Source organism: Oncorhynchus nerka, linkage group LG22, assembly GCF_034236695.1.
Source record: "Oncorhynchus nerka isolate Pitt River linkage group LG22, Oner_Uvic_2.0, whole genome shotgun sequence".
Lineage (NCBI taxonomy): Eukaryota > Metazoa > Chordata > Actinopteri > Salmoniformes > Salmonidae > Oncorhynchus > Oncorhynchus nerka.
In genome coordinates this window covers 11,279,938-11,304,120 of record NC_088417.1, presented here as the reverse complement: position 1 = coordinate 11,304,120, position 24,183 = coordinate 11,279,938, and the positions used below count along the sequence as shown (strand labels likewise).

General features: G+C 43.3%; 1 protein-coding gene across 3 annotated transcripts; it reads left to right on the top strand.

Annotated features, from left to right (window-relative positions):
* The first annotated feature begins 390 nt into the window (after positions 1 to 390).
* On the top strand, positions 391 to 20,680 carry LOC115104850 (polyadenylate-binding protein 2-like). 3 transcript variants are annotated; one of them, XM_029626179.2, is made up of 7 exons: positions 391 to 907; positions 2,529 to 2,637; positions 2,851 to 2,918; positions 4,389 to 4,495; positions 13,607 to 13,694; positions 14,245 to 14,399; positions 20,059 to 20,680. In XM_029626179.2, the coding sequence occupies exons 1-7, from the start codon at positions 761 to 763 to the stop codon at positions 20,243 to 20,245; spliced, it is 861 nt and encodes a 286-aa protein (XP_029482039.1). In that variant the 5' UTR covers positions 391 to 760; the 3' UTR covers positions 20,246 to 20,680. The 3 variants fall into 3 exon arrangements, with proteins under 3 accessions (XP_029482039.1, XP_029482041.1, XP_064862978.1); XM_029626181.2 differs by lacking the exon at positions 20,059 to 20,680 and adding an exon at positions 19,212 to 19,265 and having other exon boundaries at positions 393 to 907; XM_065006906.1 differs by lacking the exon at positions 391 to 907 and adding an exon at positions 1,225 to 1,320.
* Positions 20,681 to 24,183: the final 3,503 nt, after the last annotated feature.

The window sequence follows — 24,183 nt, the reverse complement described above, 5'->3', positions numbered from 1 at the left end:
CAAATTCTTCCAAATGCACAACAAAGTGACTTTAGCTGATGAAGATTATTTCAACAAAACGAATGTGATCTCCAAAGCCTGTGTGTACCACCTTTTATTTTCGTTTTTTTTTAGCCAAAAACACACAATTTTCCTCATTCATATGCTTTGTCCAACGATCCATGGCGGAGTTAGTGCCTACAAAAAGACGCCATTAATGATAATGCAATCATAGGTCGCAAAACAAATGGGGGAGTGGGCCTTGTGATTGACAGATTTCTAATCGAATCAGATTTTGAAGTTAAAGACAAAAAATGTTAAAAAGAGAATGTGCTGCCAGATATCCAATAGACGCAGGGGTGTGTGTCTACGATCACCAACTGACTAATAGAATTGCGAGTTCACGCCCGCAGTGAAACGTAACTCCACCCCCCGGCATCCATTTCTGAACGGAGGGACACGGCGCTAGCGAAGAGAATCCTCGATTTTATGTATATTTCTTCATGTATATCACTGTAGATTATCTTCAGAAAATTCGCGACATAAAACTGAAGTAGCCACTAGTCTGTGAAATCGTATCATATATTATCCGTTGAACCCGTTCGGACAGAGGCAAGAGTTGAAGCTCGCCTTTTATTTCACGTTTAACTTTCCTAAGCGGCGTGTTCAGCCGTTTTTTTTTTCTTCTTCCTTTGCCCCGCTCACTCTCCCCCCCGGTGTGAGTAGTGGCCTGTAACGTTGATTTAGCCACGAGGCGGGTCGGATCAACCGGAATTGGGCGATGGCGGAGTTCGGTAACGGACTGGACTCAGGAATGACGGAGGAATCCCTACTGGACTCAGACCCAGGGCATCCAGAACTAGAAGACCCGGGTGTTGGCGATGAGGAGCCGGGTTTAGAGGAAGGAGAAGCTGCAATTGAGGACCCGGTAAGTGAAGGGCATAGTTTATGCCCAAAGCCTCTCTAAAAGTTGAGACAAATGTCTATTGTACGATATGTATTGTGGGTGTAAACACGTTATTTTAAGATGGATTTAGCTATATTTATATACCCTGTGGTGGTATGTGACTGTGACTTATCTCTTTGGTCGATATAACCGCCATTGTGGCTCACGCAGTGCAGTATAAATGGGTGGTGACATGCGTGGTTTTTGGCGGCCATGTTGGCGCAGCAGCGGTGGTAGTTTCTCTGCAGCAGAGTTGTCGACCTAGTGGGGGGAGAAGGGGAAAAAAATATTCGTCGCTAAAATGCGAGACCGAGATGTGGACAGGGGCGAGGGTAGGACAGGCGCCATTAGCCGCGGCATTGCGAGTCTATCTGCAGACACGAAGAGAGCTCACGGTAAACACGCCTCCTTTTATTTTCCTCATACGCTGACAGCTGCTGAAATAGAAGCGTATACATCATATGATAGTCAATTAACGGTCATTTTACTAGCTACAAGCAAGCGTTTTAATGTGCTGTTAGCCACCCTTCTAACGGCATATAGGTTATGCGGCACTTGCGCTATTGTAGGTACGATTTTATATGGACATTCAGGCTTGATATAGTGGAGGGAGCCGAGTCGCTAACTTCGTTAATTGGGACGATCATGACATGCCCCTTGACACACGTTCATCTTCCCACTTAAGGCATTTAACGTTAGAGGGATATGCACAACACAAGCACGTTTGTGCGATCGATTAGTCTTTGATGTCGTCTTTTGAGTACAAGTATTCTGTTAATACATTTGTGGGTCATAGATATTATTGTAGTTGTGTACAAAGATGCGGATTGCCAATATTCTGAAATTAAAGCTTTTGGTTTGCGTTTGAATGTTTTTATAGCTACAATATTCCAGGTTTTATACGCACGTGATTGTGTTCGTTGACACAGAATGTGTTGAAAAGCAGTTGTTGTGGGGGTGAAGTGTTCATTAAAAAAAAAAATGTTTAAGGCTGGGCCCGCATCCTTCGGGTCTTTATTTTTAGGGCTGGGCTTGCGTCCTAAAATATTTTTATAAGGGGAGGGAGGGAGGGAAGAGACACTAAATATGCAACAAAATACAGACATGTATCAGTGATGACCGAGTCAAATAAGCCATGTTGTTGCCATGAATTTCAGTGTCCGTTTGAAGCCTGTCAAAGCTGTTGGAATTCGTCTATTGGTTGTGGGTGTCATGTGTGACATCCCCCAAGATCTGGAATGGGTTTCACTGCAATGCAAATGTTGTCATTCAGTGAGTGCATGTCTATCGTTATCTAGTTGAGAATGTAGCTGTGTCTGTAGAGTGTCTGAAATGAATGGTGAATAAATCCTGCCTGTTACAAAGACCCAGCCAGTGGTCATGTGCCAGGCTGTTCCACTCAGAAGTAGAAATGGGGTCAGCTCAGGCTGCTGAAATTTCAATTGTGTTATGTGCATGCAGGTCACAGATGGATATATTCCTTTGGTTTCTTTTTTTTCCCCCAGCTGATTTCTGTCCTGACTGATGTGGTGGTCTTTGTAATTGATAGGTGTCTCTTTGTTTTATTTATTTATATAATATATATATATATTATTTTTTTCAGGAGCTGGAGGCAATCAAAGCCCGGGTGCGAGAGATGGAGGAGGAAGCAGAAAAGCTGAAGGAGTTACAGAACGAGGTGGAGAAACAGATGAACCTTAGCCCTCCACCAGGTGAGTTTGTGGGAGGAAAGAGTAAAGAAGTGCCCTCGGAGAATGTCTTCCAAAAATATGTTTGAGAACACTGACTGAATGTTATATTTCACTGACGTTTCCAGAGAGCAGATGCAAGACAGATTAATATCAGACTCGTCCAAATGTATATCTGTTTGTTCTTTAGTTCACTGTTTTTACATTTCACTCATTGCTCAATTTTGCTCTCATTAGCCGGTCCCGTCATCATGTCCATCGAGGAGAAAATGGAAGCCGACGCAAGATCAATCTACGTTGGAAACGTAAGGCTTCGCCTCCCCTTAACCTCCCTGGATGTTATTTGGGTTGTTCTTAGGGATGTAACGATTCCCCAATATGCGTCGGTCCCTGGTAAAAATGTTTAAGATACAATGCATTTGGTCAGGGGGAGCCCCAATCCAAATACAAGCATGCATCGATCAGAAAACCGATTCTCACTTTTACAAATCGCCCCAAGTCACTAATGTTTTTACTCATTGTTTTATCTGTTGGGATGGAATTGATGCGTCCTCTCCTTCAGTTCAGTAACCTATCAAGCTTTTATGCATGTAACTGTGTATGACTGTCACATAACAACTGTGCGCACAGTGCGGGAGGCACAGCTGCTCGCGCCAACAAGAGGTAGGCCTATTTCTTTTCTAATAGGCTATTTGAACATCTGTGCGGCACCTACAGCTTTCATATGCTTCTCAAATGGCTTTCGCAATGTCAAATAGTAGGCTTTATTAGTCGCGACAAGCAATGTCATTTGCTTGTCACTCAACTAATAGTTAGCAAGTAGGCTGTAGAAAATTGTTTTACCGGAGTTGTGTAGCCTAACAGAGTGGACGCCACTGCTGATTGGGGGGTTTTCAAACATTCTGATTGTCCAGACCAACATAATACATCGTTTTGGTAGTTTTGCTTTAAACAGTCAGCGTGTTTGGTCATTTTTCCATGAACAGGGTAATTTTCATTTTTTTGCTAATAAGTATTGCCGTAGTACCAGCTCACAATTTTAATCAGTGGGTGATGGTGATTTCAGATAAGTAGGGAGACAAAAAGCATACATTCCCCACCCTAATCTGATAGTGGCCTGGTAGCTGCTCAGTCTGCTGTATGGGTCAGCTCGGGTACCTACATACACCGTTGACATTGAGACACACACAGCCATTTAGTTTAGAGAAGTAAGCAGACGGATCCAGCTCAGAGGCCCAGCTCCTGAGCTCCCATCAGCAGCAGATTTTGAAATCAAAATGGAAAATAAATGTGTTCATGCCACACACAAGTGCATAGACTCCTATCGAACTAAATCGCATCAATTCGTTCCCTCTAATCAAACTGAATCACACGGTAATTTCAAACTAAGGCCATGTATCTAGATATTTATCGAATAGCTCATGAAAGGAGATGCATGCAAACAGAGCAACCAAGGATGTGTATGTGGTGATTCTCCTTGGCAGGCCTATCAGTTTGCATTTACTATCAGTTTCAAAGGGCCGACTCAAATTTCCATAAATGTCCCGTTGACATTAGTGCGGCCATGATGGCCCGTTGACATTAGTGCGGCCATGATGGCCCGTTGACATTAGTGCGGCCATGATGGCCCGTTGACATTAGTGCATGATTTTCACATGCAGTTGTGCAGAAACTTTTAATTAGGGTTTTGGCTCCGAGTGAATTCTCCAATATGGAATCGACTAGCCACTCTGTTTGTCAGAGGTATCTCACTTGTTCTCCCTCTCTGTGGAAAGGTGGATTACGGCGCCACGGCGGAGGAGCTAGAAGCCCACTTCCATGGCTGCGGCTCCGTCAATAGAGTCACCATCCTGTGCGACAAGTTCACAGGGCATCCCAAAGGGTACGTATCTACACCCCGTTCCTCCATGTGCTCTTTCACTACAGGCCTGTGAGTACACAATACTACCGTCTTCTATCAGTCATCTAGAGCAGTGATTCCCAAATTTGTTATAGTCCCGTACCCCTTCAAACATTCAACCTCCAGCTGTGTACCCCCTCTGGCACCAGGGTCAGTACACTCTCAAATGTTTTTATTTTTTTTTGCCATCATTGTAAGCCTGCCACACACACACTACATGATACATTTATTAAACATAAGAATGGTGTGAGTTTGTCACAACCTGGCTTGTGGGAAGTGACAAAGAGCTCTTATAGGACCAATAATTATGCATTTTATTTAATCATCGTACATATAAAACCTTATTTGTTTATCAAATGGTGAATAACCCACCACAGGTTAATGAGAAGGGTGTGCTTGAAAGGGTGCACATAACTCTGCAATGTTGTATTGGAGAGCGTCTGTCATAATTTTCCAGTCTGTTGCCTGTATTTAGTTTTCATGCTAGTGAGGGCCGAGAAACCACTCTCACATAGGTAAGTGGTTGTCAAGGGCGTCGGTGTCTTAACAGCACGATTTGCCAAGGCAGGATACTCTGAGCGTTGCCCAATCAAGAATTCTGGCAGCGCCTTCTGATTTTTAAATTTAATTTTCACAGAACCCCTTATTGCAATTTCAACAAGGCTCTCTTGTTCAGATATCGGTAAGTGGACTGGAGGCAGGGCATGAAAGGGATAAAGAATTCAGTTGTTTGTGTCATCTGTTTTGGGAAAGAACCTGCTTCTTTGCGTGCCCAACTCACTCCGGTCCTTCGCTATTTGACATTGTCTGGAAGCTTGAGTTCATTTGCACACACAAAATTATACGGTGAGGGAAAGACCTGTGTGTTGTCCTTGTTAATGCAGAGAAGAGCTCCAACTTCTTAATCATGGCCTCAATTTTGTCCCGAACATTGAATATAGTTGTGGAGAGTCCTTGTAATCCTCAAATCAGATCATTCAGACTTGGAAAAATAACATCACCCAGATAGGCCAGTTGTGTGAGAAACTCGTCATCATGCAAGCGGTGAAACAAGTAAAAATGGTGGTCATTAAAGAACTTTAAGCTCGTTTTTTAAATTGTATTTAATTGAGCGGCGTGTCAATACTTTGCCCCTTAACCTCTTGCTCCTACTGAGACGCTTGCGTCCCATCCAGAGCTCTGGAAATGCAAATGCGCTACGCTAAATGCTAATAGTATTAGTTACAACTCAAACGTTCATTAAAATACACATGCAGGGTAGTGAATTAAAGCTACACTCGTTGTGAATCCAGGCAACAAGTCAGATTTTTAAAATGCTTTTCGGCGAAAGCATGAGAAGCTATTATCTGATAGCATGTAACACCCCAAAAGACCCGCAGGGGACGTAAACAAAATAATTAGCATAGTCGGCGCTACACAAAACGCACAAATAAAATATAAAACATTCATTACCTTTGACCATCTTCTTTGTTGGCACTCCTAGATGTCCCATAAACATCACTATTGGGTCTTTTTTTCGTTTAAATCGGTCCATATATAGCCTAGATATCGATCTATGAAGACTGTGTGATCAAGGAAAAAAATAGCGTTTCATAACGTAACGTCATTTTTTAAAATTAAGAAAGTCGACGATAAACTTTCACAAAACACTTCGAAATACTTTTGTAATGCAACTTTAGGTATTAGTAAACGTTAATAAGCGATCAAATTGATCACGAGGCGATGTATATTCTCTAGCTGTACGTCTGGATATAATGTCCGGGTAAATCTCAACCAAAATATCCGGTCAGAGACCGGAAGAAAGGCGTTGCCTTGCGTCTGTTTGACCAAGAAACAAAAAGTAGGCAAATGACAAGACTGTTGACATCGTGTGGAAGCTGTAGGTATTGCAACCTCGGCCCCATTAAATGTGGTTCACCTTTATCAATTGGTTGAAGTGGCGCATGGATATATTTTTCCATTTTCAGTGATCAGATTTTCCTGCACTTTTCGATGAAACGCACGTTCTGCTATAGTCACAGCCGTGATTTAACCAGTTTTATAAACGTCTGAGTGTTTTCTATCCACACATACTAATCATATGCATATACTATATTCCTGGCATGAGTAGCAGGGCGCTGAAATGTTGCGCGATTTTTAACAGAATGTTCGAAGAAGTAGGGGGTAGGAGTAACAGGTTAATAACCAGAGCACTTCTGTGTTGTTAAGGTGTTTCATGGTCGCTGCCCATATCATTGCATAGTGCAGAAAATACACGAGAGTTCAGGGGCCTTGCTTTAACTAAGTTAACCATTTTCACTGTTGTGTCAAATGTCTTTCAAGCTGTCAGGCATTCCCTTGGCAGCAAGAGCCTCTCTGTGGTTGCTGCAGTGTACCCAAGTTGCGTCGGCCATTAGTACAGATACCAACACATCTTGACCACAAGTCCTTTTGATGTCACAAAGCTGTCCAGTACTTAAAAATATAAAAAAATATCCTCCTGGTTTCCAGTGCTTTGCAGAAGAGCAGTATTTGTTTCAAAACATCTCCTGCCATGTCACTGTGTCGTGAAACAGTTTTTGAAGGCATTGTCTGTACAAGTATATATATTTTTTGCCTTTTCCCCCCATCATTGTCCCAGCCATATCCACGGCAGCGGGAAGAATGAAGTCCTCCACAATAGTATGGGGCTTGCCTGTCCTAGGCCACTCGGTAGCTCACCATATAAGACGCTTCTATCCCCTTCTTATTAATGGTGTCTGTTGCTTTTATACATGTCTTACTACTCGAAAGTCATCTTTATTCTCGCTCAAACTCCCGTGGCTTATTTTTCAAATTGACATGTTTTGTTTCTAAATATCTGCACGAGTGAAGGCTTCACTGAGTTGTGAGATCGTACTCTTGCACATATAACACACTGTGGCTGAGGAAAGGCACTACTCCCGATATAAATGAATCCCAAATCAATGTAGTTCTAATCATATTTGTACCTCTTCGGTGGTCCAACGTGCCTGTCTGTTTGGTGCTTTCCCGGGTAAAGGGGTCAGTAACTCTTCGGCTGCATCAGATTCACAACTGTCAGTGTCCATGCTAGCTGGGCTGACAAATGTAGAATTACTGATGCTAGCATTGGATGTGCTTATGGAAGCAGAACAACTTGTGTCGTCAACAGGTGCAGGTATAGTACTGCTGGAAGTAGCAGTACTACCAGTAGAGCTGGTATATGTCGCTATAGATGCGGTCCTTACTACTTAAAAAAAAAAAAAAGTTTAGCAATTTTTGTGCAGACTGAATGAGCCGTACCTACATAGGGAACGTTAGTGGAATTTCCGCGAGAGAGTAACGGTTAATGTGATTGGATGTTAATTATTTGACTAGGCTACCTGTATTTGACATTGTGTTATTTCACTGGACACTAGCTGGTTTCATTTTATTTTTGGCAGTGAAACAACTCTACTCGGGCAATAAAAAAAACCTCACCCAAATGTATAGCCCTGTTGGAAAATATAAATGAGCTGTTAGAAAATGTGGACTTTTTTTCTTTCTTTCAACAAATGAATGTGAATCACATTTTTATTTGGCGTAGCCCCGACGGCATCCGTACCCCAATTTTGGTCATACATGGTCTAGAGGAATGAGTATACACAACGTACTTTACTAGATTGTAATTGTCTACACTCAATGTGCAGGTTAGCAATGTAGCCCATTTTCATTCACATGGATGTACAGTGCCTTCAGAAAGTATTCACACCCGTTGACTTTGTTAACAAAGTAGTAATAAAATTGATTTTTTTTTGGTCAGCATTATACACAAAATACTCTGTCAAAGTGGAAGGATTTTTATTTTTTCTGGAAAAGTATTCAAGCTCCTGAATCGATACTTGTTAGAATCACCTTTTGGCAGCGATTACCGCTAGAGAACCACTGTTAATCGGCTGGGCCAATATTGTCTTTTTCTAGTCTATCTGCTTTGCTGATAGTCCCTCTACATAGCAAAACTGCTGCTATGCCAGCCGCCACTCACCGCCTGAGCCATGAGCACTGCACAATGCTGAGGAATGTCTAACTGGGAAAACCAGCAGCAAGATGGCTCATTCTCCAACACAAAGGTGCAATCTTGAGACACGGATGAATTGATACAGTGACCAAAATCAAACTCCTGTTGTGAAATATTTGTTTAGGTAATTCACTAACTGTTTACGCCGACGTGCCGTTAGGCATGTATGCAATAGAGCTGGGCAACTCCAGTCCTCGGGATTGTGTGTTCTCACGTCTAAAACTATGGGCATATTTGAGTCATTCAGACAGAACGTGCATTGTGGTTGCATATTTTTTTTATTCTACCGTCGCTCAGATATTATGCACATTTATGGTTTGGTAGCAAATGTCATCGCCATTTAGCTAGTTCTCACAATAGCAGTAAACGCCAGCAATTGATATGAGAGATGTGAAAGGGAGCGGAGTTACTTCCTTGCTTTATCCAATCGTAGCAGGAAGCTCAAGTTGCAACCCACCCACTTCTTGACAGACAGCTTAACTTTTTCCGATCACGGAAGATAACAAGTACTTGTTGCATCAGTAGTCACAAATCATGACGTTACGTTGGAGCCATTTGCATTGAATAGATGTTCTTTTATATTGTCAAACTAACAGCAGTGCCTATGTCTTTCCATACAGGCGTGACATGCCGGAGTGATGCTTCCATGCAAATGTTGTTGATCGCTAGCCTACTATAAGTTCCACATGGAAGGAAACCAGACTCCACTAATCAGGCAAAACCAGCTCTATAACTCGCTGCATGCACACATTCCTATTAAAATATGCATTCATCTGTATTGTGAGTAGCCCTATTCAATCTTAACTTATCCAGTTTATCAGGAGTTTAACCATTCAAGTAAAATTATTAACATGTTATGTAGTTTGGTTAAAAAAATATAAAAAATCATGGTTGGATTTTAAAATGCATACATGGCTGTCTCTGGGAAATTGTCATAAATATTTTCAAATGATATTGAATAACGACCTCCTTGGCCCTAGAATCTGCATCGGCCCTAAAAAAATAAATGCATATGGGTCGTTCTCTAATTACATCTAAGTCTCTAAGCGCTTTGCACACCTAGATTGTGTACAATATTTGCCTGTTTTTATTATTTTAAAAAGTCTTCCAGCTCTGTCAAGTTGGTTGTTGGTCATTGCTAGACAGCCATTTTAAAGTCTAGATTTTCAAACCAATTTAAGTCAACTGTAACTAGGCAACTCAGAAACATTCAATGTTGTCTTGGTAAGCAACTTGTGTATATTTGACCTTGTGTTTTAGATTATTGTCCTGTTGATTTGTCTGCCTGTATCTGTTGGAAAGCAGACCGACCCAGGTTTTCCTGTAGGATTTTACCGGTCCTTAGCTCAATTCTGTTTTTCATTCTGAAAAAATTGCCAGAATTTATGCGATAACGATAAATGGAACAAGTTTCTAACACTAAATTGCACTATTTATTTTTTTAAATGATCCTTTAAACAGAAAATATATAAACGCAACATGTGAAGTGTTGGTTTCATGCGCTGAAGTAAAAGATCCCAGAAATGTTCCAAATGCACAAAAAAAGCTTATGTCTCTCACTTTGCGCACAATTTAGTTTCCATCTCAATGGGTACGCATTTCTCCTTTGACAAGATGATCCATCCATCTGACTGATGTGGCATGTCAAGAAGCTGATTAAAACAGCACGATCCTGACACATGTTCACCTTGTGCTGGGGGACAATAAGGACACTTAAAATATGCAGTTTTGTTACACAACACAATGTCTCAAGTTGAGGGAGCGCCCAATTGGCATGCTGACTACAGGAATGTCCACCAGTGCTGTTGCTGGGAAAATTGAATGTTAATATTTCTACCATAAGCCGCCTCCAACTTTTGTTTTAGAATTTAGCAGTATGTCCAACTGGCCTCCCAACTGCAGACCACGTGTAATCATTTGTAACTTCATATTTATCTAGTATAGGCTACTTATCCCAATGAACAATATCAGCAAAAATGCCTGCGATAAGTGGTCGGTGTCAATAATTTCTGGTTTATCGTCCCAGCTGTAATGGAGCACAAAGGTTTTCTTTTCTGACATAATGGTATCCATTACTATAGCCATGCACAATTCATGACTAGTGTCAATGTTTCCTCTATATTCATTTAATTCCTCTATATACATGTCTTACCACCCCTTTCCCTCAGAACAGCCTCAATTTGTCAGGGCATGCACTCTATAAGGTGTTCTGTGGAAAGTATTGGTCCAGCATCCCTGGTCCTTGTTCAATCTAGCTTCCCACAGTTGTCAATTTGGGTGGTGGACAGTTCTTGATACACACAAACTTTTGAGTGTGAAAGACCCAGCAGCTCTGCAGTTCTTTGTGCCTGGCACCTACTACCGTTGTGCCTGGCACCTACTACCATACTCTGTTCAAAGGCACTTCAATATTTTGTCTTGCCCATTCACCCTCTGAATGCCACACATCATTGATGTGAGTCTCTTTCTCTCTCTTATATACAGTGGGGAGAACAAGTATTTGATACACTGCCGATTTTGCAGGTTTTCCTACTTACAAAGCATGTAATCAAATCAAATGTATTTATATAGCCCTTCGTACATCAGCTGATATCTCAAAGTGCTGTACAGAAACCCAGCCTAAAACCCCAAACAGCAAGCAATGCAGGTGTAGAAGCATGGTGGCTAGGAAAAACTCCCTAGAAAGGCCAAAACCTAGGAAGAAACCTAGAGAGGAACCAGACTATGTGAGGTGGCCAGTCCTCTTCTGGCTGTGCCGGGTGGAGATTATAACAGAACATGGCCAAGATGTTCAAATGTTCATAAATGACAAGCATGGTCGAATAATTATAATAAGGCAGAACAGTTGAAACTGGAGCAGCAGCACGGCCAGGTGGACTGGGGACAGCAAGGAGTCATCATGTCAGGTAGTCCTGGGGCATGGTCCTAGGGCTCAGGTCCTCCGAGAGAGAAAGAGAGAAGGAGAGAATTAGAGAATGCACACTTAGATTCACACAGGACACCAAATAGGACAGGAGAAGTACTCCAGATATAACAATGTAGAGGTCTAATTTTTATCATGGGTACACTTCAACTGTGAGATGGAATCTAAAACAAAAATCCAGAATCACATTGTATGATTTTTAAGTAATTTGCATTTTATTGCATGACAAAAGTATTTGATCACTTACCAACCAGTAAGAATTCCAGCTCTCACAGACATTTACATTTACATTTAAGTCATTTAGCAGACGCTCTTATCCAGAGCGACTTACAAATTGGTGCATTCACCTTATGACCTCCAGTGGAACAGTAGTGCATCTAAATCTTTTCAGGGGGAGGGGGGGTGAGAGGGACTTGTTAGTTTTTCTTTAAGAAGCCCTCCTGTTCTCCACTCATTACCTGTATTAACTGCCTCTGCATGCGTTGTAAGTAAGAAATCTACAGTGTATCAAATACTTGTTCTCCCCACTGTGTGTGTGTGTGTGTGTGTGTGTATGTATATATATATATATATATATTACTGATTTGAAGTTAATTTTTACAAGTTACATCAATAAGGGATCATAACTTTGGCCTGGATTTACCTAGTCAGTCAAGGGAAGAGCAGTAAGCCTGGATTCAGTTGGTCATGGTAAGACCAGTCTGAATCAGTGGACCCTGACGTGTCACGGAGCTTTTTCATGCGCAATTCCGAGAGTGCATTTACCGTTTATATTGACAACGTTATTGTCCGGTTGAAATATTATAGATCATTTAGGCTAAAAACAACCTGAGGATTGAATATAAACATTGTTTGACATGTTTCTATGAACTTTACTGATACAATTTGTATTTTGTCTGCCTGTTTTGACTCCGTTTGAGCCTGTGGATTACTGAAGAAAATGCGTGAACAAAACGGAGTTTTTGGGATATAAAGAGACTTTATCGAACAAAAGGAACATTTATTGAGTAAATGAATGTCTTCTGAGTGCAAACATATGAAGATCATCAAAGGTAAGGGATTCATTTAATCTCAATTTTTTTTAGTTTTGTAATGCTTCTGCTTGGCTGGTTACTGTTTGTAATAATTTGTCAACTGGGCTATGTTCTCAAATAATCGTAAGGTATGCTTTCGCCGTAAAGCATTTTTTAAAATCTGACACCGTGGTTGGATTCACAAGAAGTTAATCTTTAAACATGTGTAAAATATGTTTGTTTTTATAATGAGTATTTCTGTATTTGAATTTGGCGCTCTGCAAGTTCACTGGATGTTGGCACGATCCTAGAGAGGTTAATGACTTAAGGCTCGCATTTCTGTGTTATGTTTAAGTATGATTTGATAGAGCAGTCTGACTGAGCGATGGTAGGCACCAGCAGGCTCGTAAGCATTCATTCAAACAGCACTTTTGTGCGTTTTGCCAGCAGCTCTTCTATTTATGACTTCAAGCCTATCAACTCCCGAGATTTAGGCTGGTGTAACAATGTGATGTGAAATGGCTAGCTAGTTAGCGGGGTGCGCGCTAATAGCGTTTCAAACGTCACTCGCTCTGAGACTTGGAGTTCCCCTTGCTCTGCATGGGTAACGCTGCTTTGAGGGTGGCTGTTGTCGTTGTGTTCCTGGTTTGAGCCCAGGGAGGCGCGAGGAGAGGGAGGGAAGCTTTACTGTTACTCTGGCAATACTAAAGTGCCTATAAGAAAGTCCCAATAGTCAAAGGTATATTAAATACAAATGGTATAGAGAGAAATAGTCCTATAATTCCTATAACTACAACCTAAAACTTCTTACCTGGGAATATTGAAGACTCATGTTAAAAGGAACCACCAGCTTTCATATGTTCTCCTGTTCTGAGCAAAGAACTCAAACTAGCTTTTTTAGCTTTCCTACATGGCACATATTGCACTTTTACTTTCTTCTCCAACACTTTGTTTTTGCATTTAAACCCAATTGAACATGTTTATTTATTTGATGCTAAATTGATTTTATTTATGTATTATATTAAGTTAAAATAAGTGTTCATTCAGTATTGTTGTAGTTGTCATTATTACAAACGATTTGTCGTTTGTGACCCGTTTTCATGTTTCTGCTGCTGTTGCAGGTTTGCCTATATCGAGTTTTCAGACAAGGAGTCTGTGAGGACGGCCATGGCGTTGGACGAGTCTCTGTTCAGAGGAAGGCAGATTAAGGTAAAGGACGCGACGATGTATACACATTTAGTGGAGGCTGCTGAGGGGTGGACGTTTCATAATCGCTAGAACCTAATGGAATGTCATCAAACATAGAAACCGTGAATTTGAGATTCTGCTCCAGGTATTACAACAAACCCCTCTTCCCCAATTGAGGTGCCACCAACCTCCTGTGATTGCATTTCTATTTGAGCCGTTTGGCAGACACTCTTATCCAGAATGACCTACAGTTAGTGTATTCATATTGAGAGAGTTTGGTTACACAACCACATCTGTCATGGTCAGTACATTTTTCCTCTGTAGCTTTCGGCAGCGTCAGCGCTAGTAGGAAAAATTCAAGTGCCAGTGTCGATTTCAACTAAAGAACTGGGATAATCTCGGGATTTCGACCGATGTCGACCAGATTTCCAACTTGGACTGAGACTGATGTACATGACCCTGTACTACTGTCTATGATGTGAATTTCAGTCAGATTTCCAACTTGGACTGAGACTGATGTACATGACCCTGTACTAGTGTCTGACTTGTGGAGTCCTGTTTGTCCTGGCAGGTGGGGGTGAAGAGGACGAACAGGCCAGGCATCAGCACCACAGACCGCGGGTTCCCCCGGGCTCGCTTCCGCTCACGAGGAGGAAACTTTAACTCGTCACGCGCACGTTACTACAGTGGCTACGCACCGCCCAGAGGCAGAGGACGGGCCTTCAGGTGAGCACCCTGAGATTGGGAGACAGCTGGCCATTACCGGAGGAGGAGGAATATGGAGATGTGAAGGGGCAGAAGACTGAGTAGTGAGATTATAGTAGTAGCGGGGGATGATCAGAGCAGGAGATGGTTAGCGGGGGGAGAAGAGGACCCCGTGAAGCGTTGTTAGCGGGGGGGTGGGCCAGCCCGAGGGCTCGGGGTGGGAGGGAGGGAGGATGGCTGGGCTCGGGGGTGAGAGGGAGGGAGGGAGGATGGCTGGGCTCGGGGGTGAGAGGGAGGGAGGGAGGATGGCTGGGCTCGGGGGTGAGAGGGGGAGGGAGGGAGGATGGCTGGGCTCGGGGGTGAGAGGGAGGGAGGATGGCTGGGCTCGGGGTGAGAGGGAGGGAGGATGGCTGGGCTCGGGGTGGGAGGGTGGGAGGGTGGCTGGGCTCGGGGTGGGAGGGTGGCTGGGCTCGGGGTGGGAGGGAGGGAGGGGTGGCTGGGCTCGGGGTGAGAGGGAGGGAGGATGGCTGGGCTCTGGGGTGGGAGGGAGGGAGGATGGCTGGGCTCTGGGGTGGGAGGGAGGGAGGATGGCTGGGCTCGGGGGTGAGAGGGAGGTCGGATGGCTGGGCTCGGGGTGGGAGGGAGGATGGCTAGCCCGGTGGGCTCAGGGGGGCAACGCATCACTGTCCATCAATAAGTGTCTGGGCTGAAACTGGCCATATAGAGCATCATTGAGAAGGCATGTCTATAAGTCTGCCTGTAGTGGGAGGAGACTTAATCTGTGGCTGCCATTGACGATCAGTGAAGGAGTTTCCACAGCAGAGTGGAGGAAAGGTTTCCTTTAGAGTGGGGTTGTGGAGAGAGAGACAGGTGGGAGGGAGTCGGGTAGGTTCGATTGGGGGGGGGGTGTGGTCTTGTTGCGTGCACCATCTATAACTGTTTCAGAGGAGGCAGCTAAACTCTCAGCCCACAGCAGTGAGGTCCACCCAGGCTGTACATGTATGGGAGGCAGGCTGTTTGTATGGCTCGGAGCTACATTACATGTACACACGGACTGTGAGTGGGCATCTCTCCCACAGTGCTGCTCATTAATGCTAAAGGTGACAGGCAAAGTGTTTCACTTAAATGTCAGTTTGTTCTCATTTTGTTCAGTGCTGATGGTCGTATTCCATTTTATAATTTTGATCATTATGATGCCGTGACGATTTTAAATGCAAAGACGTTAATCTTTGTAAATGCATTGCTTAAACATTAATTGGCATGTGTATCGATGATAGTTCAGTTGTTCTAATGATGTACCAGTGTTGAGCCGTAGCCTGTATCCATCCTGTGTTCCATCTCATCAACGCAGTGCTGTGTTTTCACCTGTCCTGGGCCAGCTGTGTTTTCACCTGTCCTGGGCCAGCTGTGTTTTCACCTGTCCTGGGCCAGCTGTGTTTTCACCTGTCCTGGGCCAGCTGTGTTTTCACCTGTCCTGGGCCAGCTGTGTGTTCACCTGTCCTGGGCCAGCTGTGTTTTCACCTGTCCTGGGCCAGCTGTGTTTTCACCTGTCCTGGGCCAGTTGTGTGTTCACCTGGCCCGGGCCAGGTGCTCCAGAGCCATGTTTTGCCTGTGACCTTTTCCAAAGCAACACCCCTGGTATCTGGATTTGTTTTCAATCTGTACAAAAGCTTGCCCCCTATGTATGTAAAACCTGGAGTGGATCAAAGTGCTGTGCACTGGGAGTCTGGTGTGTCTCCCTGGAGTGTGTGTCCTACGGTGTCTCTCAGTGTGAGGTGAGAGGGGGGGTTCCCATGATGACTCATTGAGCGCTCAGTGGGCCTCACTCTGGAGCTCTGTCTCTGGGCCCATGTCCTGTTTTGTTATTTTTTTATTTATTTTTTAAAATATTGTTTCGCTGAGAAGAGGGTCTGCAGAGCAAGCACAATGAGCATCCTCGTCAACTGACATGCACTGACCGATTCTGACCAATGGAACAACCTTTCCACTCACTACTAGACCAATGGGGTCAGTTTAGTCCTATGTAGTAGTACCTCATTGGCTCATTGGCAACTTTTGAAGTCCTATTCAACACATTTTGTAAGAATGACATCCTGGTGAGTGTAGATGATTTGGCGCCAGTCCCAATCGTACGCCCACCACACTCCTATACATAGACTAGCCTGGGAACCGGTGGCCCCGCTATAGGGAGACGAAAAGCATGAGTCCGATGCTTTGCCTTGCTCCGAGAACCAACTGTGATGTTAACTACACATTGGTGCATCAGACACACAGATGTCCCCTTGGTCAGACGTTCCCACTCACGGCCTTCACTTCCAGAATGGAGGGTTCATTCCTGCAGCCTGATTTTGACCACAGCATTCTAACCACTGGTTTCTACTCATATGACCTGTGTGTTTGTGGGTACTGGATGCCTGGGTTTGATGTTTGTGGTGTGTGTGTGTAAGACAGGGTTTCTGTTAGCTGGTAATAGGCAGCTTTTATCTGGTTATTCTTTTTTAGAAAAAGGGTGAGAAATAAAATTGGTGTTGACCAATTGTCGGGGAGAAGAAAAAATCCCATTGTGGGATAATGCATTTTTCTTTTTGCCTATTAATTGATGTAAATACATTTGACTGGTCATTCTTATCGGTCTATAGGTTAATTTGTATAATTGAGTGGAAATAAATTGTCACGTGTACATTATATTTTATGTAGCTTTATTTATCACACGACTACCTATGTAGAGCCTTTGAGTGTAAAATCTGTCTGACCGAGAGAGATGCTGCTGTATCTTGTGGTGCTGCTGTATCTTGTGGTGCTTTCAACAGAACTGGGAATAATACCATGTCAAATCCCGACGTCGGAGGTTTAGAGTCCTCAGTTCCCCGAGTTGGATGACCGTTCAAAACAATTTTTCGGCGGTCGTAATTTCCCCCAGTTTATAAACGCATCGTCAAACCGCAGCGGAAGGCAGGCTTCAGCATCGGCAAGTGCAGCGGAAGTCAGGCTTCAGCATCGCAAAGTGGAGCGGAAGGCGGGCTTCAGCATCGCAAAGTGGAGCGGAAGGCGGGCTTCAGCATCGCAAAGTGGAGCGGAAGGCGGGCTTCAGCATCGCAAAGTGGAGCGGAAGGCGGGCTTCAGCATCGCAAAGTGGAGCGGAAGGCGGGCTTCAGCATCGCAAAGTGGAGCGGACGGCCTGGAGGACGTTTGCATTCTGAAAACATACAGAATGGTTTGAAACCTGAATGTTTTGCCACATATTATGCGGGGTGTTTTACCTTGCTTCAAATGAGCTTATTAGATCTCTGTCTCTAAAGCTCTACCAGATTTTCATCTGTCACTTCCAACCTGCTCACCTGTGCATTGCCATTTTTACAACGGCGTTTTCCTGCCAATTTGCATTATGGGGTGAACATTCATGTATAGCCTACTGCCTTGTGCGCGTTGCTGCGCTTATAATGTCAAGATATAATAGTTCATCAACATTTTAAGCTAAACGTTCTGATCTGTTGCATCAGACTCATTGCTTTGAATGTTTGTATTATATAACCTAAGCCTATTGGTTGTATGAATTTGGGCTCTATTGTCCCAGAGTCTGTTTGGAATAGGCTGTTTCTTGCAGGGTAGCCTAGTGGTTAGAGTGCAGAGCTGGCAGGGTAGCCTAGTGGTTAGAGTGCAGAGCTGGCAGGGTAGCCTAGTGGTTAGAGTGCAGAGCTGGCAGGGTAGCCTAGTGGTTAGAGTGCAGAGCTGGCAGGGTAGCCTAGTGGTTAGAGTGCAGAGCTGGCAGGGTAGCCTAGTGGTTAGAGTGCAGAGCTGGCAGGGTAGCCTAGTGGTTAGAGTGCAGAGCTGGCAGGGTAGCCTAGTGGTTAGAGTGCAGAGCTGGCAGGGTAGCCTAGTAGTTAGAGTGCAGAGCTGGCAGGGTAGCCTAGTGGTTAGTGTTGGACTAGTAACCGAAAGGTTGCAAGTTCAAATCCCCGAGCTGACAAGGTACAAATCTGTCGTTCTGCCCCTGAACAGTGCAACCCACTGTTCCTAGGCCGTCATTGAAAGTAAGAATTAGTTCTTAACTGACTTGCCTGGTTAAATAAAGGTAAAATAAAAATGGGTCCTATGGGTCCAGTACAGTTCTCAAACATCCAGTAAAAATGTTTTCAATGTTGCTGGTCAAATGTCCGGCTCCACATTTTCCTAATGGAAACCCTGTTGTGTGAGTGGAAAAGCGCTTTGATGCTGTGTTTGAGTGATGGTGCAGTCCAGGTTGTCAGGAGAAGGGGTCAGTCAAGTCTCCGTGCTGAAGCTATAGGTGTTGCCCTTCCTAGCATGTGCCATGTGAATGACGTTGTGACTCTTCTGTGGGGTGAGATGGAGGCTTCTGTCCTCAGGGTCTCTCCCAACAGCGACCTCGGGGGGGCCGCTCTCGCAGAGGGGGAGAGAGAGAGAGAGAGAGAGAAAGAGGGAGAGAGTGCCTCACTGTCCCACACACCCCCACACCATTATTTCTATAGTCCTGTATAATCTGAGAATCAGATATTTTAATGTTGGTGAAGCTGTTCTCCGCTTCTTTCTGTACTGTTAATTCATATTCGTAAAAATTTTAAATTGTGGTAATTCAACACTTATCAAAGAAAGGCACAATACCATTAAGATGGTATACATGTCATCCTACCAACAATTTGTGTATACTCAAAACAATTATTCATACATATATTTTACCCCTCAGTTTACCTCGGATTGACTTCTCATCAGGCCCTTTTCTACCTGCACACTAACAACCACACCACACACCCTAAAATTGGTGTCCGTCTTTAAGCCAATCAAGAAACTCACCCTCTTTTTCTCTCTCTTTTCCAGGGGCCGAGGGCGAACAACATCGTGGTATTCCCCTTACTAATACCCCCAACCCCCTACTATCACCCCATGTCCCCATACCAAAAAAAAAAAAAAAAAGTCCCAGGAAAAAAAACACTGAAGATGAAAAAAAAAAACCCAGTATTCTCCTGGACAGACTGGCCACAGTGTGTGATTGTGTGTGAGCGTGTGTGTGCGGAGATGGTGCGGTCACCCTGGTAATGTATCTGATGGCCGTCGGAGATTTGGTGGCAGTTCTTTTTTGAGAAGATCTTATCTCAGGCTGCAGATTTGTCTCCTTTGTCTGGCTGTGACCCTCACACCCAACACAGCCCCCAAATGATTGCTTTCGAAAAAGCAAACATCGACGAGAAAGGAATGTCTTTTTTTTAATTTTATTTTTTAATGTTAAACTTCCAAGAGCAAAAATGTTGTTTATTTTTTTAAGTTGTGGTGTTGGGCGTTTTCATTTCTTTGTCTCTGTTTTCTGATCATTTCCAACTCTCACTACTTTTGCTACCATATTCTCCCTCTGGTTCCATCTCACGCTCTCTTGTGTATCTCAACAGCTGTGACTTCTGTTCAGTGGGCCATTGTTTTTTTATATATATATTTTTTTTTAAATTTTGTCTATTGAACCTTTCCTTTTAGTCTGTAGCATTCACCCCAAGAAGGCCAGAGCTCTGCCAACTTTTCTGTTTAGTTTTTTTTTTTGTAGGCCTCACTTTTTCCCCCCTCTTCTTGCACCCCTCTGCCTTTCTGTGCTGCTGCTCCTACCATTTTGTCCTTCACCTCTTCTGCTCTCCTTCTCTCCTCTCTGTGTATATTAGACCACTTCTTGTCGTTTCAGGTTTCAGGACCAGTGGAGGCTGACAACCCCTCCTCCAGTGGCCGCGGCGCCCCCCAATGTCTCGGCAGGGTCTCTCTCTCTCTCTGCTCCTGCTATGCACACTCACCCCATCCTGTCTGTGTGGGGGGGAGGGGGTCAGGGCGATCACAGGGCCACTGCAGGGGGTGTTTACTACAACAAGCGTTGAGTTGACTTACTCACCCAGCACGCACTCACACATACTAGGCCCACACACTTCAGACACCACACAACCACACATATTTATATAGCGAGAGCTAGTCAAGATGGCAGCAGCTGTTTTAATTGGGAGTGAGAAAGACCGGACCAGATAAGGGGTGGGGGGGTTCCAGGGCCCGACTTTAACAGTGCGTAGTGCAGCCACGGCTTGTCGAGGACTAGGAGCGGGGCTAAAGGCATTGATTTAATGTAATAGCCGAGAGGGGCGGAGCTTTTATTTTAGGGGGGGGGGGGTAGGGGGTGGGTTTGTGTGGAGAGGTTTGCATTTTTGAAACGGGAGAGTGGGTTAAACAAAAAAAAGATGTTTTGCTTTTTTAATTTTTAACCCATTAGTCTGTAATTAGTAAAAAATAAAAAATAAAATAAAGACGTTGTGTAAAAATTATTAACTTGTTTGTGATTTGTCCCTAGTTACAAAAGCATTTTAAAATCGGTTCTTGAAAGTAAAGCTGGGAGAATTCTGAACCTATTGACTGACATTCTGCAGTATTTTTAATATCAATATAGTGTCAAATGTCTTTCTGTTCTTTAAAAGTACAATGATTTCTGCATTTTGCACCATCTTAACCAGCTGTGAAATATATTTTCCATAACTCAATATTGTATTTTCAGCGGTTTGAAGCTGGTGTAAAATGTAACAAAACGGGAACCATAAATAGCGCACAGAACAGAACTGCCGCTTCTTAGACTTGCTTTCAATGAGAATGACAGATCTATAATCCACATTTCTATGTGAATTTGTCCGGCTTGCCCAAAAGGTTCCATATTGCAGCTTTGAGTGTTGTAGTCTTCTCCAGTACCCTCTTTAACAACACACAGGAGCCGAACACCCTCATGATGAGGTACAATTAATATTCTAACTATTTTAAATGATTTACTGTAAGGTGTCTAAGCCAACTGCCTTCTTACAAGTGTTCATACTTTCCAGTATTATTTGTTATTACAAAGCAGTGAATTAGATTTAGTTTCATCCTAAAATAAAATCAAAAACACATTTGGCTAATAGGCTCTTATACCACAAATAAGATCTTTAGAAAACGAGTTAATGTTTGAGATGACATAGTTCAACAATACACTTGAGTTTGCACAAGAGTGAAGGGTGATATGTAACATGTTATTTTTTTATTACATCATGTTTGATTCAGTCCCTAAAATGTAATTCACGTGTTTAAAATAAATAAATAATAATAATCCCATTTTCTATCCTGAAAAGGTGTGGCTAGTAACGTTTAGGTAATGCCCAAGGAAAATGAATCTGCTCTGCATTCCAAATTGGGGGAATTTGGCTATTGAAATTGATTTTGGGCATCGTGATATTGAAAACTTGGACTGCATGAGGCTCAAACGCCAACTAATGATAAATAAATCATCCTCTAATACAGTTTTAGCACTACAATCACTCAATTATTGCGAGAAGCTATTCCAAGTGAATCGTCCCATTTAGCCCGAAAATGTAAATCTTCATCCTGCTTTCTTTTTTTAGGATTCAATTATTATATCTTCTGAAAGTCTCAGGTAAAGATAGATGCATAATCACTGTACTCTCAAGTAATTGGAAACGAATTCGCAAGGTTTCATTTAAAAACACCAAGAGGAAAGAAATCACTGACGTCCTGGCTATGTCAACAACACTATGTGTTTCTTCTTGGGTCCAGGGAAATCTGTGTACTGAAGGGAGGGACAGAAAACATTGGGGCTAATATTATCCAACTTTCATAGTAATTTCACCCCTACCTACATGTACATATTACCTCAACTAACTTCTACCCCGAACATTGACTGGGTACCACCGTATATAGCACTGTTATTTTGTAGCTCTTTTATTTTAGTATTGTTGGTCAAGGGCTTCCAAGTAAACATTTTCACTAAGGTCTGTTGTATTCGCGGCTTGTGACATAAAATTGGATTTGAACATGGGCCAGCATCCCTGTGAAGATTAAATCCTAAGCCAATTATTCCCAGGACCAAACATACGTAAAAATGTATGCGCGCATGACTAAGACACTTTGGAAAGAAGAGGCTGATAAATGGCGAACTTGTACAAACATTAATGCCTGCTCATTCCATGACCGACTGACCAGGTGAAAGCTATGATCCCTTATTGATGTCACTTGTTCAATCCGGTTCAATCAGTGTAGATGAAGGGGAGGAGACTGGGTTAAAGACTGATTGTTAAGCCTGGAGACATGGATTGTGTGACATTCAGAGGGTGAAATGGGCAAGCCAAAATATTGAATTGCCTGGGTCACGGTAGGTGCCAGGCGCTCCGGTTTGAGTGTGTCAAGAACTGCAACACCGATGGCTCTTCCACGCTCCAACAGTTTCCCGTGTATATCAAGAATGCTCCAACACCCAATGGACATCCAGCCAACTTGACACAACTGTGTGAAGCATTGGAGTCCAACACGGTCCAGTATCCCTGTGGAACTCTTTAGATACCTTGTAGAGTCCATTCCCTGACGAGTTGAGGCTGTTCGGAGGGGGGGAGGGGGCAGCGGGGTGCAACTTGGTGTTCTTAATGTTTTGTACACTTATCGACCACTGCATGGCAGTATAGGAGTGGCACGTCACTGAAATGTGTCCAACTCACCGGTCCCCATCCACCCTTCAGGGCTGTGATGTCACTTAGCTGACCAGACATTCCTAGCATGCACGCCTCATTTGAAGTGTTTCTCTCGTTTGGGGCACTTGCAGATGCATCATTGACTAAGTTTTTCCTAAAGGAAAATAATGACATGAAGGGACCAAATGAGAGGACAAACTACTCTAGTGCTATACAGTTAAACGAGAGCACAAACTACTGTAGTACTTTACAGTTAAACGAGAGCACAAACTACTGTAGTACTTTACAGTTAAACGAGAGCACAAACTACTGTAGTACTATACAGTTAAACGAGAGCACAAACTACTGTAGTACTTTACAGTTAAACGAGAGCACAAACTACTGTAGTACTTTACAGTTAAACGAGAGCACAAACTACTGTAGTACTATACAGTTAAATGAGAGGACAAACTACTGTAGTGCTATACAGTTAAATGAGATGACAAACTACTGTAGTACTTTACAGTTAAACGAGAAACGTATCAATGACAATCTTATTGAATGAGTCTGACGACAGCACTGACCTGCTCTCGACTCTGTCTTGACGTCCCTGTGGTGGCTGTGGGAGCGTCGCTGTACGGCTGCCGCAGCTTTTTGATCACACAGCTAAGGAGGGCGCCACGTCTCTGCTTTGTATTTGTCTGCATCGTTCATGTCTCCCTCTGTGGGTCAGGTAAAGAGAAGTATTATACATCACAGCAAATGGTTTTGTAAAATCATACCACAGAAACATGGCAGCTTTGGGAAGATGTGGGTATGGTTTTTAAGAGGGGGTGAGTACATACGATTTAACGGAGAGGAAATGACCATAGTGCATTCAAGCAATCTTGGGGGAACATGTTTCTTGCCACTAGATGGAACTTTTCTTAGCGCCTTTAGCCTTTTCCATTTTCACTCTCGGTCTTCTGATTTCATTTAGCTTTGGAATTAAATATAACATTTTAAGGTGAAGACATTCAGAAGTGATAAGGAGCAATGAAACAAAATGAACAATAATTGTATTCATTATACACAGATTGAGATGCCAGGAGATTAGAAGTGGAAAGGAGGGCATTTTACTGTTCTTTGCTGAACTTTTGTAAGGTCCCAAGATGCACAGAAATGCAACGACAATACATCACAAAATGAGAAACAGCGTCTCTTTTTCGAATTTTGAATCGCATTTTTGGAAATGAGGGCATCTTACCGTTCTAACGGTGGCCAGTCTGTGAAGGGCGCCATTGTCTTTAACACTTCCCTACTCTCATTTGAGACTGACCAGGTGAGTGACATCGTAGGTAAAACAG

Bases quoted from the DNA above. Each gene is read 5' to 3' on its own strand.
- LOC115104850 (XM_029626179.2), top strand. From the start codon at position 761: ATGGCGGAGTTCGGTAACGGACTGGACTCAGGAATGACGGAGGAATCC. The intron at 2,638-2,850 runs GTGAGTTTGTGG...TGCTCTCATTAG, and splicing joins GAACCTTAGCCCTCCACCAG to CCGGTCCCGTCATCATGTCC. The intron at 2,919-4,388 runs GTAAGGCTTCGC...CTCTGTGGAAAG, and splicing joins GATCAATCTACGTTGGAAAC to GTGGATTACGGCGCCACGGC.